General features: G+C 37.1%; 2 protein-coding genes across 4 annotated transcripts in view; both read right to left on the reverse strand.

Annotated features, from left to right (window-relative positions):
- Window positions 1-3,461, reverse strand: part of SLC12A1 (solute carrier family 12 member 1) — an 84,004-nt gene extending 80,543 nt beyond the window's left edge. For both annotated transcript variants that reach the window (XM_008513799.2, XM_008513800.2), the window contains exons 1-2: window positions 3,390-3,461; window positions 1,677-2,277 (exon numbers count right to left, since the gene is read on the reverse strand). In XM_008513799.2, the coding sequence (XP_008512021.1) occupies window positions 1,677-2,096 (420 nt within the window). In that variant the 5' untranslated portion in view covers window positions 2,097-2,277; window positions 3,390-3,461. The remainder of the gene's footprint in view (window positions 1-1,676; window positions 2,278-3,389) is intronic.
- A 4,838-nt stretch (window positions 3,462-8,299) lies between these two features.
- On the reverse strand, window positions 8,300-17,746 carry CTXN2 (cortexin 2). Of its 2 annotated transcripts, none has more exons than XM_008513801.2 (2): window positions 17,611-17,746; window positions 8,300-8,751 (listed from the first exon to the last, which is right to left on the reverse strand). In XM_008513801.2, exon 2 carries the CDS (start codon window positions 8,692-8,694, stop codon window positions 8,449-8,451), a length of 246 nt encoding a protein of 81 aa, XP_008512023.1. In that variant the 5' UTR covers window positions 8,695-8,751; window positions 17,611-17,746; the 3' UTR covers window positions 8,300-8,448. The 2 variants fall into 2 exon arrangements, with proteins under 2 accessions (XP_008512023.1, XP_070452539.1); XM_070596438.1 differs by lacking the exon at window positions 17,611-17,746 and adding an exon at window positions 17,456-17,584.

The raw sequence follows: 17,746 nt of genomic DNA on the forward strand, positions 1-17,746 counted from the left end.
AAAGGAGTTAAAATTTTATTTTCCTTTCTTGTAAGTTGAGAGAGGGAGAGAATATTTGTTTTGATCACAATTTTAACAAAGGATATAGCTTTAAAAATTACCATGTGTAATGAGGTAGAGTATGGTGGGATCGAATTTCAGGTCTTTTTTTAGAAGACTTGGGTTCCTTTCCCTTCTTCAGAATAAATGGAAATCTCTTCATAAAACCCTAAATCTCTCCTTCTGCCTTTCCTACATCTGGGAAGCTCCTTGTGCCCCCTTCTCTCAACCTTCTTTTTCCCCTCTTCCTTTTCTTGCTTCTCCTTTCCTCTCCCCTTACACAGAAAAGGAAAGCGACACCTCAGTCTGATTTCAGGAGCTTCAAATGGGCCCCCTTCTCAAAAATCTTCATGGGAGCTGCCACTGTGTCTGAAATCACCGCATTGCTAACTTCTTTCGGTTAAAGCACCAAATATCCAGAAAAAGTCTAAATCTTATGCCTATAAAGAAACCAGCCATTTAACAGTGTTGCCTATATAGTACCTAGGACAAGTAACTTGGTGGGGAGAGAAGATAAGGGAACAGAGCCTGGGCTTCTCCTCAGGAAGTCACTCAATCTCTGGTGGTAGGACCCAGAGACAAGCACCCTGAGCAGCCAAGGGCTGTAAGCTTTGGAGACGGGTTTCCCTGTGGAAAGAAGGATGAGCAGAAACTAACGAGAGATTTTCACCTTTATTAGCATCTTTTGTTAGAGCGGTATTCCTAGGATCCCCAGGGTGAGCAATTATTTAATAATAAATGTGTTGAATGAACGAACGAATATGAAAGAAATTGCTCCAATCCATTTTTTTTCTTACCTCAAAACTTGGACAAGAGTAAACTACATTTGGATATGTGACAGCTAATTATTCTTCTCAGTAAGTAATTATATTCTATAAAGAATGATATTCATTCCAAACGGTGTTCCAGAAGAGCAGGAAGATAAAGTGCATCAATGTATTTTAGAGCAAGTTATGGAAGAAGAAATCTACTTAGCTCATAAATGATTTGCCACATGATTGGAAAAAGTGCTGCCTCACGCTTCTAGCTCATTTGGGAACCCTGGCTATATTCCTTAAATAATGAAAAGTTTAGCCACTTCTGCTGCTTCTGTACTTAAATTTAATTTGTTACTTTTATATGGTTAAGTGCATTCAGGAACCACAGGCAAAGTTTTGAAAGGGAAGGGATAAAATGCTGAATCTTATAAATCTCTTCTCTTGCTTTAAAGAATATAAAAAATACCCATGTGCTCTAAAGGCTGGCACCAAGTATTAATGATGTAAGCAACAGTGATTTTTTTTTTTTTTTTTTACCACTGTTGTGGAGGCATTAACACTAAGGGGAAACCAGCTTAGTATTCAGTTTGACATCTTTAACCAAGCATGAATTGAATAGACTATAATTGTAAAGAAGATACAACATATTGCCTAACTTTTAGAGTTAATTCTTTAGTTTCCTGTGCTCAGTCAGTAGACATCTGTGGAATGCTTTTTGTGTATTTTCTGTTTATTGGGAACTAGAGATTGTCGTGTAATTAAGATGAGCCATTTGGAATAGACCTATTCACTGGATGCTTGTACATTCATGGTGTTACTAAAGAGCAGGAACTCACCTGAAGGAGTAAGAGAAGATACTTGCCTGTGCCTTAAGCTTACCTTTGCAAATTGCTCATGAATCTCCAGCAGGCTGGGTCGGCTGACCTTGGGCCCACTGACGCTGCCAGTGTTGCGATAGTACTCGATCTTGGGAATGGCATCCACCGTGTTGTGGCCAAAGGTTTGCAGGTAGTATGTGTTTGTGTGAGAATCATAAGCGTGAAAACTGGTATCTGTTTTAGCAGTTTCTCCATTGTGGAGGAAATTGTCATAGCACTCCTGGTTCCCAGGCCTAAAGCTGACTCTGAATCTGTTCTGGGCTGCATCCCCAAAGGAGGTCTCCTCGTAATGTGGAGGGTCGGCGTTGTCCTCCGCGGCCGCACTGCTTTCATGGCTCTCATTTATGACATTAACTTGAAAGCGATTGGTATTACTGGGCACTGAATCCGGAAATACACTGGAAGAGTTGTTCAGTGACATCTTCCAAAATGGATTTTTTTTTACTAAGCTTTCTACTTTATGCTTCTTTTTTTTGAAAAAAAAATCTATTTTCTCCTCAGAATAAACACTAATGTATTTTTCTCCTAGCTTTTGTTCTAGAAGAACTCAATAGATTCTTGATGTATTGTCTCCTATACAATCTTCAGATTGTTCTTCAAAGCTGTCATTGAAAAGGAAAATTAAACTTGTTTCAAGTAAAATAAATAGACTTAAGTAGGGGTGGGGATGTGAGGAACAGTTTTCTTTCACAAGACGTGCGATTTAAATTCATTTCATTAAAAATTACCTGTCTAAGAACCTAAGTCACCTGAGCAATTAAATCCCATAATAAATAACTGGGAACCTGCTTCAGCAAACAGAGTTTCCAATGGAGTCATTAAAAGGTTGCCTGAGTTTGTAGTCTTTGCCTGGACTCAGTGCAGTTGGAGTCAATATGACTTTAGAAAAGATATAGCTACTAATTGAGTAGAGTAAGAGCTGAGGAGAATTTTCTTAGCCTAAAACACAGTTCATCAACAGTACTAAATGTTGAAACTGCAAAGAATTTTATGATAAATGTCAATATATTATATGATGAATAAAATAAAAATATTTTTTAAAAATACGTTCTTGTTAGTTTATAAAAATATGTCCTGGCAAGAAGATGTCTTTGTAAATTCCTGGATCTTTTGCCAGCCTTCAAAATGTTTCATTTGCTCATACATTTGTTCGTTTTACAAATGATGTTATGGAACCTTTAAACGAAGTTTGAGAATTCAGAGTAAGGGAATAAGTCACAGCCCTTAATGAAGCTATATTTAAGTAAAATAATCATGCTCTTCTGATTCCTTTTAATGAAATATTCTCAATATGCATTGAGAGGTTTACATTTGACTGTGAGATAAACAGACTACATAACCATTTTCATGATATACATTATGAGCCCACCTTAGAACAGTATTTCATTAGAATAATATCTCTTTACTGATACCTTAGAATTTGGCTTTTCAAGGAAAGTTCTAGAAAGATAGATAAACGCAAACAAAAACTTGCCTCTCTCTTGTAGTTATTAAAGCTATTTCTTTGAATTAAAAAAAAAAATCTCAACTTCAACTCTCAAATAAACTTTCCTGGGGAAATCGTAAGCGAAGCTGTTCTCTCTCTAGTTTTTACAGAACATCCCACTTCGCTTTGTAGTCCTTGACATCTTTGCCTTTACTGCACACCTTAGAATCAACTTTATGACATAATACTAAGTGTGATTTTTATCCTTCCCAGAAATGTTTAACTTACCGCTCAGGAGCCTTCCCAGAAAGCGTAACCTGCTTCAGCATCACCCAGGCATATATGTGGCCCTTAGCTTTCAGCCTAGAGCCTTAGATTTCCTCTTATTGGTTAGAATCTTCCTTGAGAGAGATCACTGATCAATGATTGGCTTGGAATAATATTGTAGGCTCCACCCAGTTATTAGCCCTGAGAAACCTTAGGTACTAAATCAACTAGTAACTAGTAGTAAACCATTAATCCTTTTAGACAGAAAGTAAAATAAAGTTTCTTTAATTCATAAGGGAAGTTGGATTGCTCAACAGCAATCATCCCACAAAATAGGAGCGGCACTTCAGTTGTTTGGGGATAAATAAATTGAATTCCATCATCTCATTTCACGTGATTCCTAGTGATCTCCTATTGTTCAGTATGTGCAGCAAAACATAGTCCTCCAGAGATGATTGCTATGCTTTGTAACTAGAAAAAGGTATTTGAGATGATTTTACCTTGCTTATAGTAGATATTACCTTGACTCTTCTCTGCTTGGGAGGTGAGTAGATTGAGAGTAGAATCAGTGACTTATTAAAAATATTTCTACCTAGAAGGAAAATGTTTCAAGCAGGACTCCAGCTGTGGGGAAGTTTCCCAGCGGCACTGCTAAATGACCTGTTCCTCTCCACCTGGCAAAACGTTTTTATCCAACCCAATTTTTGAGTTTTGTTGAGGGAAAGGTTTTGCTCATATCTGTGTGGTGGTGATTATTAAGGCAGCACAAACAATTCCTGCGTGCAGGTTCTGTCATTGGTTTTCAGTCAGGATGATTGAATGAGTCCTCCTTCTGTTTTATAAGAAACTATCCAAGTGAGTTCCAGTTGCTTGAGCAGCACGGTTGTGGGATCATAGAGAGGGTAGGAGCAAGTCCCTGGAGTCAGGAATCTCCATTCGCAGCCCAGCCCTTTCACTTCCCATCTGTGTGAAGTCTGACAAGTTACTCAGACTTTCTGTGTCTTAACTTTCTCATTTGTGCAGTGCAGTTGTGGGTAATAACATTACCTATCTTGTTGTAGAGTTATCGTGAGGATTAAATGAGTTAATTTGTGGATAGGATTTAGAATAGCACCAGTTTGTACTTAACATTTGCTTTTACTATTTTGGCAATGTTTGCAACTGACTAGTGACTTTTACTTAGACATATCCATGATTCTTGGGTGAATTATTAGAGATTGGAATAGGTACTATGCCTATTAAAATGGGGAGGAAGTTTGGTTGGTGAACAGATACTGGATTGTAGAAAGGGATCTGGCGGTACCTGAGTAAAACCCCTTTGATGCTCTTAGGTAAATGCCATGCTAATCAGTCAGGCTAATGTCATGAGGCTGTATCAGAAATAGAGACAGAATTACAGTATGTGACCGTAACTCATTCTGCTCTTAATGGCCACTGATAAAAGGCATTTGTTTGAAAAAGGCTTCTGACTCTCCATATAGAAAGTGGTCAGGCATAGGAATTAGTCACATTTTAGATTCAACTGGGTGAGGCTGGTTATTCAAACCAGCTACGAGGGGGCTGTGGCCCCAAAGAAGTCCCATTCACCAGCCCTGGCCAACAACTGTGAATTTCGCTTGCAGTTATTTCTGCCATCTCTAGTCTCCCCTTTTGAATCAGTCCCTGAACCCCAGCCCCCTTTCAGGAGCCCACCTATTTATTCTTTTACCTTTTTCCTCGACCAAAGACTGTGGATGCCTGCCTCTGAGAGCAGTCAATTTCCTTTTTCCTTGCTGACTGACTGCCTGACTGAGGTGTAGTGTGAATTAGTTTTAGTCCTGGTCTTACATCAACCAGACTTTTTCATTCTAAGCCTTTTATCTCTAACTGTGAAATGAAAGTCTCTGGTCTATTAAGGGGATTCACACATTCTGGGGCAGATGGGAGATGGTTTTGGGAGATGGAGCAAATTGCACCATCCATAAAGCCAACCTTGAAAGGTAAACCTGATTTAGGCCTTTGAGACAGGAGAAGAAGGTAAGAGGGGGAAACCGTGTGGAGGTATACTCCTCCTTTACCTTTGCTCTTGTCCTCCCTGACAGGGCTCTTGGGAAGGAGCAGCTGGGGGTTGACCTGGCTATGACATTGGACATCTATTCCTAGAAGGATAAGCACTTAATGAAACTTCCATGTTGTATCTGTACTATAACTGTCCTTTGTATCTTTTATATTGTTTCTGTTTCTGAAAATACAGAAACAAAAACTCCTCTTCCCCCTAAAAAAGTCTAAGATGCACAATAGGCCATGAATAAATGTCATGAATGAAGACACTTTGGGTTAAAATAATTTCTCTTTACTGGGATTGGAAATAACATTATGGTGGAGTTGGTGACATCTGAGAAGCTTGTGGGTGTTGAACTTTCAGAAACAATACTCATATTTCATAAAAGTTTCTTATCTTTCAGTTTTGGGAGCCTTTTTTTCTTTTTGAAATAAAGATCTGGCCTTGTTGTATTCTAGTCCCCAAAATGGAGGGTCTTGTTGGATGTCTTCTCTAGGAGACAAATGGAGCATCTGGTACTTGAACGTATATCTTAGCGAAGACTTTAAAAGACTGGGTCATAGAGGAGGTACCTAGTGTCCTGAGCATATACAACTTTCAGTGTGTCCAGCTGACTTGGCTCAATGAGATGCTCTTGGGGCAAGTTGCTAACTGGCTACGAGATGTCCCAGGCCAACACTCCTGTACCTACTGGGGTTTAAAGAGCCTCCTTGTGGTATGGGTTTGGTCCAGAAAATCCATAGCCTACTAAGAGTTCTAAATCTACTAGGAGATGGAAAGCATCAGGGAATTTCACTGAGACAGCTGGTTTTGGAGTGCCATAGACCTGAGCAGCAATCATATTTGTAAGATATGTAAAAGCACTGAGGATAGTGTCTGGGAGTACAGCAGGATGTTTAAAAACAAGGACTTTATGGGGCCGGCCCCATGGTCGAGTGATTAAGTTCGTGTGCTCCGTTTCGGCGACCCAGGGTTCGGATCCTGGGCATGGACATGGCACTGCTCATTAGACCATGTTGAGGCGGCATCCCACATGCCACAACTAGAAGGACCCACAACTAAAATATACAACTATGTACTGGGGGGATTTGGGGAGAAAAAAAAAGCAGGAAAAAAAAAGAAGATTGGCAACAGTTGTTAGCTCAGGTGCCAATCTTTAAAAAAAAAAAACAAAACAGGACTTTGACGTTCGACTGCCCAAGTTCAATCCCTGAGACAACCACTCCCCAGCTTGGTGACCTTGGGAAGTTACTTAATCTCTCTCACCTTGACTTCTTCATTTATTGTCGAGATAATAAAATGGAAATAATAGTATTGAACTTGAAGGATTGATAAGAGTATCAAATCACATAATAAATGGAAAACATCTAATTTAGTGCTAACTCTCAGTAAATATTAGTCATTCCTTTTTGGTATGTTTGGCAGTTCTGTGTTTTCAAACAATGCAAATATTTTTGTTTTAATTTATCTCCTGCTATATTCCTCCAATCAGTGATAATGGACAGTCAGAATTTTGTAGCTGGAAAGAATTTTAGAATTATATAATACTATCTTTTCACTTATCAAGTGAAGAGAATGAAGACTGGGGAGGCTGAATTACTTACACTAAGCCGTTGCTTCTTAAGGTGTGAGAATCTCTATTACGGTTACCAACGAGGAGAAGAAATAATGATAGCAAAGTATGTTTACAGTGTTCGATGGTTTTCAAATTGCTTTCACATTCATTACATGTCACTTGGTCCTCTCAACAATTCCTGCAAGATAAGCAGGGTGGGTTTCTTTATCCTTGTTTTGCAGATGAGGAGAATAAGTTCCCTTAGGTTACTTTCTAGGTCATAACGCTGGTTCTTGGTTAGGCCAACATGAGAATTTAAATCTCTGAGTCTCCTCGATTGAAAAACTTTTCATGACTTCTTAAATCCTCATTTATCCCAGATCTTTGGGTTTACAAATATGTTTGTAGAGTTCATAGGACACAGAATTAAAAGGAGCTTTGGGGGCTGGCCCCGTGGCTGAGTGGTTAAGTTTGCGTGCTCTGCTGCAGGCAGCCCAGTGTTTCGTTGGTTCGAATCCTGGGCACAGACTGCTCATCAAACCACGCTGAGGCAGCGTCCCACATGCCACAACTAGAAGGAATCACAACGAAGAATATACAACTATGCACCGGGGGGCTTTGGGGAGAAAAAGGAAAAAAATAAAATCTTAAAAAAAAAAAAGGAACTTTAAAATCCTCTGACTAACTTCCTCACTGAAGTCCACAGAGATTAGATGACTTGCCCAAGGTTGCAAAGCTCTAACAGTGACAGAGTGGAGACTGGACTTCTTGACTCTGGTAGAGCACCCTTTCCACTCCCTTTCTAATGCTGCTTATAAAAGGGAAGGAGGAGTGAGTATTAGTATGAAGCAAGTCTGGTATGGACCCCAAGCTAGGGAATTTTATCGCAAGAGATCCTAGAAGCAGGAGAATGAGAAGGGTCAAGTTGAGAGATTTGGGCAACTTTAGGGCCTGTGCCTACTTGTAGGGTTTGTGTGTTAGTTTTTCGAGATGTCTTTCATCTGTGAACATTTTCGATCAATGGCTATTACTAGGAAAATCATGTTCTGTTTGTTCTTTGGACTGAAGTTCCCTTATGTTTAAGACAACTGATTTACTAAAGCTGGGGGACCAAGGTCAGGAATGTGGAAGGGTATCTGGGCATTGCAGAGGGGCAGAAGGGAGGAAGCTGGGAGTCTCTATTGCAGTTCATTGGCACAAAAAGGAAGCAGAAATTCAAGGCAGATGTTCGAGATAAGAATAGAGATGTTATATATGGCTGGAGCAATCCTTACGCTCTATTCATTAGAAACCTCGATATGGGGACAGAGGAAAGTGAAGAACCCCAACAACAGCTTATCATACAGCATAGTGGTTAACTTAACCACACACATTTATTGAATTCAATGAGTGAAATGACACTCTCCAGTACACTCAAGGTAATTACAATTGTGTTCACCACATGTCCCAATGGCATAACCCTAAAAATCATAAAGCTGGTACTCTCATGCAAGTGCATATTCAAAAGTCCCTTTATCAAACTCTTCAACTTCATCTTCCCATGTAGAGGAAGGCATGCTACTGTATGGGTCCAAGAGGATTTTGAAGCATCTGATAATAAGAAGTCCCAAGAAGATACACAAAATCCCAACAAAAGCAAAGCCAGTTTTTTGCTCCAGAGTCAATGAGAAAGATGATACTTCGTTGACACTCATCTTAGCCGAGGAGTTGCCACAGTAGGTACTACTCATTATTCACTGTCACATCATTGTGGCTCTTCAGAATTCCTGCTGGAGTCGCCTCTTGGCCTAGATACAAAATTGGACTCTGTTTAGTTTTATCCACGTATGGTATTGGGCAGGTAATTGTTTTACAAAATCTGGCATTTTTCAAACTCTCACAAACTCACAAAAGATGTTTGAAAGCACCATCATATACGGATCAGAATCAAATTATCATTGGAGATGCTACTTCTACTTAGTAATTAAAGAATTGCCTTCAAGGACACATAAAACTGTACTTACATACTCTAAGTAGAAAATCAAGGAAGAAAGTGAATATTCAAATAACCTTAAAAGCTTTTGATTCATTTTGAGATGGTTAAGTCACTGATTCTTTGACCTGAATTGTCATCTAGTTTTCATTTCATTTTTGCACATGTAGTTAATGCCATAAATAATCATAGGATGTGAGCTAGTCAAGCTCTCTAAAGTTCATATTTCAAAGTCTATCTCCAGCGCCATTTTATCTAATACAGAATACGATCCTTTTAAACAGGTGTAACATCCTCTCTCTTTTTCACTCCCTTAGCTTTTACACTTATGTAATTGTATTTTATTTTTCACTAACACTCCACACACTAAATGTCAATTTCTTAAAGAGAGAAATTGTATTTTAAAAATTAAGTTAATAAAAGCAGTACACAACATAGCAGCTTGCAAGTAACAAGCAGCAGTAGCTGTGGGTCATTTGCCACCTCCTTACTGTCACCATTAGCTTTCAGAACATCCCTAAAAAACACAAAAATACTAGTTAAACAGTATATTTTCTATGCAAGTTCAGCTTAAAGATGAGCTCCCCAGTCTCCTTCCCAAAGAGGTTCCCATTTCTGAATTCCTAGTACATTGAGATTCTAAAACTACAATAAAAGTGTTCAGAAAGTGTATGTTGAATTGAAACAAAATAGTTTTTTTCCCATTTGATATCTTAATGCTAATTAAATGAGAAAATTAAAAATTAGAATCTCTTAATTAAATCAAATGATTACTAACCCAGTTAAAAATTAGAATCTCTTAATTAAATCAAATGATTACTAACCCACAGCTACCCTTCTTAAGAGGACTGGCACCAAGTAGCTTGTCATCCAATAACTGAGAATGATAGACTGTTGGTGTTTTTGTTTTTGTCGTTGCTTCTCCTGATAATTTCTAAGAATTATATTTATTAAAATGACTGACCCTCAGATTTTTTTGGATTCAATTTTCAGAAAACGACTGAGACAGAACAAGGGATGGGAGATAAGGAGTGGAGAAAGGGAGTATTAATAAGAAAAAGCCTTGTAGCTTTCAAAATTATTCACCAACTAATACGCCAGTTAATATCAAATAGTATTTTATTTTATAATGCTTTGGATTTCAAAAGAGCTCTTTTTTCAAACCTTAAGTGTCAAGAATATTCAATACATTCTAGGGTATGCTGATTATTTGACTTTTTTTGTTTAATAAAAGGAAAAAAATATTGTTTCAAGCTCTTCTGTTGAATTTCTTTTCACCAGATCATTTTTCTGCCCTAATAAGTACAGTATGGTGAATATAAATTTTTTTTAAATTAAGGATCACTTAAGTGGTTCGCAGTTATTTTTCTGAAGATCGATTTCTTGTTGTAATATTTATCTTGTAGAAGGATAAATATATATATTTTATATATATTTATATTATATATGTACCTTATGATATTACTTTAGGCTCATTCAGTTCTTTAGACTTCCTGACAAACAAAAAGAGGAATTTTCTAGCTTTAGCAATAAAATACTCAACTCACTTTTCACTATTAAATTAAAACAAGGTATATGCCTAGTAAGAGATACAAAATACCTTATATTTTATAGTACAAGTTATCTAAGATATACAAATAATGCTTTGTTCTTAGAATCTTAGACAATCTGTAAATTAATGAGTTACTTATCATTTTTAATGGAAAAATACCTACTTCTCAGGTAGCGACCAGAGTTACTGGCACACTGTAGGTATTCAATAAATATTTAAATTGAGTTAAACTAAATTTATTGAAGAATATAATTTTTGATGAATAAAGTTCTGATTTAAAAAAATATAATTTTTAAACTTCCAGAAAACATGAAAGTGTATTTAGTTAAAATGAAGTGAACAGGAAAACTTTTACTTAATTTCAAAACTTAGCCTTAGGGATAAATAGCAAAATTCAGCATCTCAGAGTTCAGTGTTTCCATTCTGTTCTATTGGAATGATTAATATAGCATTCCCAGAAAGACTCACAAGATTTGTAGAATTCAAAGGTAGAGAAAGTGGATCTTTCCTAACAACATTGTGAGTTTCCTTTTATTGTCTAAGGAAAGGTATGTAGCCATCATATTATTTTGTCATTGACTCCCAGGAACTACAGAGTTAAATTCTGTACTCAATCGTAGTAACTTCGGTTAGCTTAAAATTTCTGGTACTGTATAATTTTCCCTTCTTCCTCTGCCCCTGTCCTCTTTATTACTTGTCTGCTCCAGTTATCCTTAGCTAAGAGGGGTGAGATACTTCAAAGATGCTAAGCTAGGGTATCTCAAAGGCTTTTGGAATCAGGTGGGGGCACAAATAATGAATGGATACACATAGCCTCTGTTAGTAAGTGAATAAAGTCACTATTTTTTATACTATCTTGCAGGAATGGATAAATGGCTATGTCAAGGATTTAAACATAATTTATAACTTATTTGGCTCTCTGCTGTCAGTACAAATATAGAAATGCAGTGTAACTAGGACAAATGTTGAGAAGTGACCAAAGAGTTTAAGCACACCGTCAGGAAGTCTAAACAGGGGAATGATCTTAGGGTAATACATTACAATGAATACAACAATACTATTTTAATTATTCGTTGAACAGGTATGTATTGAATATCTCCTATGTGTTACCACTGTCTTGATGCTAGAGTATAGTGGTGAACTGGACAACAATGTGCAGCTGCCATAATGAGTGTTGCACCCCTATGGAGGAGACTGACACAATTCTTTTTAAAATGTCTATCTATCATCTATTTCTATATATTATGTCAGGTAGTCATAAATGCTATGAAAGAAAGCAAAGCAAGTTAAGACAAAAAAGAACGATGGTGGATAAAGGTACTTTTTAAATTAAAGAAGTCAGCAAAGGCCTCCCTAGGGAGACAAGATTTGACACGAAGTCTGAATGTTGTCAAGAAGGGACCCGTGAAAATATCTGGAGGAAGAGCACTGAAGTTTGAGGAAACAGTCATTGCAAAGGCTTTGAGGTGGGAAGATTTCATAAATAGTATGTTCAGGTCAAGAAATTGACCAATAAGGACTGGCCCAGTGGCATAGTGGTTAAGTTCATGTGCTCCACTTCAGGCAGCCCAAGGTTCAAGAGTTTGGATCCCAGGTGCGGACTTAGCACCAGTGGTCATCAAGCCATGCTGTGGTGGCATCCCACATAAAATAGAAGAAGATTGACACAGGTGTTAGCTCAGCGACAATCTTCCTCAAGCAAAAAGAGGTAGATTGGCAACAGATGTTAGCTCAGGGCCAATCTTCCTAAAACACGCACACACACAAATTGACCAATTAAGGATTAAATGTCCTACTGCACAAGACAGTTTAATCAGATGACAAAGAAAAGCAGAAGTACTTGATCTACTTCTGTCTTTTTAATCAATGTAGAAGGGTCTTTAGAAATGACAAAAAAATCAAACAATAAAAGGGGACAAGAATGTAGTAGAATAATGTTTAGCCACATTAGGTGAGTTAAAACTCCCAGGATAGGATGATTTGTAACCTGCATCTGCAAAAAACTTTCAAAGCCTTTGAGAAATACCTGACCATGAGAATGCTGCCAGAAGTATGGATTTGGACAGACAAATGTCTCAATTTTCAGAAAGGGTAACGGGAACTATGAAAATTATATATGAGTAACTTAGAATTCATCTTTGTTACAAGACCATAGTTAATTATTTGAAGGTAATTTGTCGGCATTTAAGAAGTCACTAAAAGTTAATATGAGTTTGAGAAGAAGTAATGCCAAATTCACTTCCTTTTTTGAAAGTGTCCTACTAACATGGACAATCAGGGAAATAGCATGGTCATGGTTTGGTGATTTGGGCAATGCATTTAACAGTCTCCCATGATATCTTCTGCTTGAGTATGTCTGTATAATAGCATTTTTATGTAGATTCACAGTTCACTGCAATGCCCTAATAAATATTGGGTTCTGTAATCATAGAGACAGCTCTCCAGGATAGTATCACAAAGATCTGACTCTATCTGCATCCTCTTCAGTGTTTTTGAACAGTTACTAGGTTGAAGACATTGAAGTGATGATTATTAAATTTGACACAAAGCTAGGCTGAAAACTATATGATAGCTCACAGAATCAAGATTCAAGACAATTCTGATGACTGGAATTCCTGATTGAAACCAGAACATAAAATCTAATAGAAACACTTCTGAAGTCCTGTGTTTAAGTGGGAGGGAGATGCACCAGCCCCAGGTGAAGGAGAATTGACTTGGAAGTTCATGTGAAATAAATCTACAAGCTGCAATTAACCAAAAATCAGTATGAGCCAAAGATGTAAGGTGTTTTCTTGAAAAATCAAATGCTGTCTAAGTCTAAGATTGAGTAGAGTGCAAATGATAGAAAGTAATAACATTATTATTATGCATTAGTCAGGCCATATATGTAAAATAATATATTTTCACCTAAAAATATTTATTGAGTTGATACTACATTCTAGTAAACATGAACTCCTCTACTCAAAGAGATTCTAACTTGTAAGGGAGAGAATCTATGCACAAACAAGAATAAAACAATGTAGGCTTCTGCAAAGGCAATAAAAGGGAAGAGGAAATAAATTTGTATTTAACGTCTACTGTGTACCAAACACTGATTTACATGTTATTTTATTTTATTCCCATAACAACCATACAAGATTGATATTATTATTTTCAACATCTTGATGAAAAAAGAGATTCAAAGAGGAAAAACAAATTTAGATGGAATAGAGACTTCACACATTTAGGAATCAGGAAAGTTTTTCTTGTAAAAGATTGTATTTGAGCTAAGTCTTGAAAGACAGAGGGTTTAGATATGTGGAGAAGGAAATGGCATGACAATAAATATGAAGGCAGGAAAGTGCTAGATTTGTTCAGAATACAGTGAGCATTTTGGCCCAAGCAAATGGAGTATGGGAAATGAAACATTGGAAAGGTGGGTTGAAGCCAAAATGTGAAATATCTTAACTCTCAGGCTAAGAGTTTGAAATTTATTTGCCTTTAGGCCGAGTGGCTTGATGACGAGACTGAAGTAGACATAGATTTCAAGGAGGGAACATTGTGGGAAAGAAATGGTCCAGAGAAGCAATGAGGGCCTGGACTAGGGAGTAGATGTGTGGAAGAGGGCATCAGTTTGAAAGCTATTTATAAAGATATGAGGGATAGGATTTAGCAACTGATGGAAAGTAGTGGGCCATGGAGAGAAAGATAATTCCACTCTATTAAACCTGGACAAGTGTAAAGATGGTGCTTTCATTAACTAACAGAAAGAAAGTTCAAGCAAAGTGTAAATTTAGAAAGTAAATGAGTTTAGTTCTGTACTTAGTGAATTTGTGGTACTCACACCTGGCACATAGTAGACACTCAATGGGCAGTTTTACATAAATTAATCCAGATCATTTTGTCCATCTTGTGGGGAGAATATCTTAAGGGTATTATTGTCAAGCAAAGTTTGTATAGAAGAATGCATCCAGGATGGAGAGAGTTCAGTACATAGAAGCATTTGCAGATCTAAACTTAAGAGAAGGAAAGAATTGCTGAGTTTTGCCTAGAAAGGGAAGGACCAAGGAAGACAAGAGCTGCATTCAAATATTTGAAGTGTTCTCCTGTAGAAAGCCAGATTAACTTGTTCTGAATTGATCCAGAGGGCAATTTTGTTGTAATTCCATTAAGGTTCTATTTGCAGTTACCAGAAAGGATTGGAGATGGAAGAAGGCTAGCAATGAGCCTCAAAGAATGCCTCCTTTACAAAGAGAAAACAGGATTTGCTAGGAGAGTTGGATGAGGAGTGATGAGAGTCATCAGTCAGTCTGTGGCGGGAAGTTCACCTGGAACAAAGGAGCCTAGTGTTTCTAAAAGGTGGTGGTAAACAGTGTCAAATTCTGCAAGGGTGATAAAAACTAAGCACTGAAAAACAGGCTCTTGGGTTTGGCATTCAGAATGTTTTCATCATTTTAAAAATTTCAGTTGAATGTCCAGGAGGGGCACTTCATTGAAGAGGGTTTAAGAGTGATGAGTAATGAGAAAATGGAGTCAGGTAGGAAAGGAAACTTGGCAGAAAAGTTTTCCCTGCACAAAAGTTAGAAGTGCAGAAGTTTAGGTCATTAGACTAATTTTCTCCAATAATAAGGACAGTGCTATATATTCCATTTTAAAAAATAGAACCAAGTAAATTCACTTGCAGTTCAAAAAACTATGAAATTTCTATTTTTAACAAAAAAATTGGACTGAGAAGAAACAGCTGTTTAATAACATCTTATAAGGAAGAATTTAGACATTTATATTCATCTTAAAATTCTACCTTATACTAAAGATGAAAACAAAGCAGAGGTCAAGGAGAGCAACTGAAAGGGTGATATTCAAAGGGTGAAAAAAAGTCTGGCCATTGCTGCAGGCTCTGTCTACACAAGCAAATAAATAAAAAGTTAAGCAATTGCCTAATAATATGTTCAGCAATTAGTTGCTCTTGGTAATTTAAGCCATGTTTGCAGCAGCTGAAATACCAGTATTTTCAGGTCTAAATTTTTCAAATATTTGCACAAACTTTCCATTTTACTTGCTCTGTGAAATGAGCAATTTGTCTCATTTCAACACCAAGTCTAAAGTTTTTGAGAATGTACTGCTGTGTGCTGACTTTAGTACCTTTCTATTGATATAGAGCATAATACAAGGATTGTTAATAACAAAATATTGAAAAGGATGAATAGTTCAATTACAACTTTGATTTCTTCAAAATTAATAAGGTAACCAAAATTACTCAATAACTGTAGGTAAAAGATACTTTTTCACCTTCTCTTCTCCCTGGAAGAAATGGGAAAGCAAAAAAAAATCAGCAGGTTCTGCATGACAGACATTTTAATGTGTACCTCGGAAGGAAAACATCATCTTACTATCTTGTTTACCGGGAACCAAAACCGAAAGAAATATAAGAGAAATTTAGACCATGAAGTTACAGGACTATGAATAAATAAAGTCTTGTGAGAAAAAAATAGTTGAGAAAAAAGAAATGAATTTTCAAAAAAAGAGTAGAATGTAAAATTTTGTGGTAAAAGTTATTTTAAATATACTACACTACCAAAAAATGGGTAAAATTGTCAACATTGTACAGTTTAAATATCAGTGTCTATATATATTATGATTAAAGTATTGAAGTACACTTTCGTAATACTATGGCAAATGATAAAATATTACCTCAAGCCATATTCACTGGAATAAATATTTAGATACTTTAGAAATGAGCAATGGAGTTGAAAATACATCATTTCCTTCATAGCAATTGTCAGGAACTGAGATTTCTAAGTCCTGATGAGTCATAGAATTGGGCCAAGTCTATACCTTGAGAGAGCAAAGGCCCAAATCTCACTGAGTTAGTAACCCATAAATAAACAAGGTCTTTCTATGATTGGTCATACAATCATACCATTGTCAGTAGTCAAGCAAAGATAACAGTATTTTTACCTGATATATAGCCTTTCATGTACATGAAGGTTGTGTGTGATTTGTTTCTTCTGTGAAATAAGTTTACCGCTTGGAGATATAAAAATTCACTATACAGAAACATGTAGCTATTTAATTTGCATGCAACAATGTGCAATTGCAGAAACCAATATTGAAAAGTATGTGCCCATTAAAAAACAAGAACCTCCCTGTATCTCCTGTATTTTATTTTAATCAACAGGATTTTTTTCTTCTGTTTATTTATCTATTAGTGATATTCCAAACAATAAATCTGAAATAACAACTATTATAGTGGAATATGGTGTTCTGTGTGAAAAGTATTTTGATACTGGTCATTAGATATAATAATGTCTAATGATAATGATATGAACACTCATAATTTCATGAAATGAGACATATACAAAAACCCAAGCTTAAAATATAATGAATTCTCCCATACACACGCCCCACCAAATAACAAGGTTATTAAATCCCATTAAAAGTCAAGGGGAGAAAGAAGCACTACTGAGGCCACATCTGCACAGAGCTAGTTAACCGTTAGGAATGGAATGTGTTGGAATCCAAGGAAAATCTTAAATTACAAACCCAGATGTGTTCATCATGATGAAGTGCATAAATTGCAGGCCTTCCCAGGGATCCAAAACCTTAGGGTCTGCCAGAATCCACCCCCCAACTCTTCAGATTTCAACCTTAAGGGAATTTTCCTCTTAATAGAGTCTTTGGATGGCTCCCCGAGGACTGTGACATTCCTTTCTTTCAAAGCACTGGAAACCTGGTCTGAAAATTCTCAAAATGTCTCACTAGAGAAACCTAGATGTCATTATCATTCTGTCTTGTTTGTCCCCAGTTCTCTTTGGACATATTAAACCGAAGAAGCATGGAAACCTCTTACAAAACATTATAGGAGAAGCATCAGCAAGCGGACTACACACACACAACACATCCTCTTTTTATTTTTTCTTTTTGGCAGCAGCAGCAGCCGCCGCAACAGAAACATTAGGGCTCTTTCTCCTTTAGAATTTGAACTCACCAGACCAGCAGGCTCCTTCCCCCCCACCTTCTTTCCCGCTCCCTGGCTTCAGAAATACAAGAGGACATGCTTTTCATCTGGACCTGCACTGGAATCCTGTCAGCTAATGCGGAGGGTACGGGGAGAAAGTTACTTCGCAGGCAGCGATGTCTCACCTTCCATGCTTGTTGCCATGGAGATGAAATCCAGCGAGTAGACTTAAGTTGGCAGGTTTGTCTGTGTTCGCTGATCGGTTCAGCAACAACGTAAAAGGCGTGTCCTGGGAACCTGCGTGGAGTCACAGGATTAGCG

This window comes from Equus przewalskii, chromosome 1, assembly GCF_037783145.1.
Source record: "Equus przewalskii isolate Varuska chromosome 1, EquPr2, whole genome shotgun sequence".
Lineage (NCBI taxonomy): Eukaryota > Metazoa > Chordata > Mammalia > Perissodactyla > Equidae > Equus > Equus przewalskii.

Coding starts and splice junctions, on each gene's coding strand:
- CTXN2 (XM_008513801.2), bottom strand. CDS start 8,694: ATGAGTAGTACCTACTGTGGCAACTCCTCGGCTAAGATGAGTGTCAAC.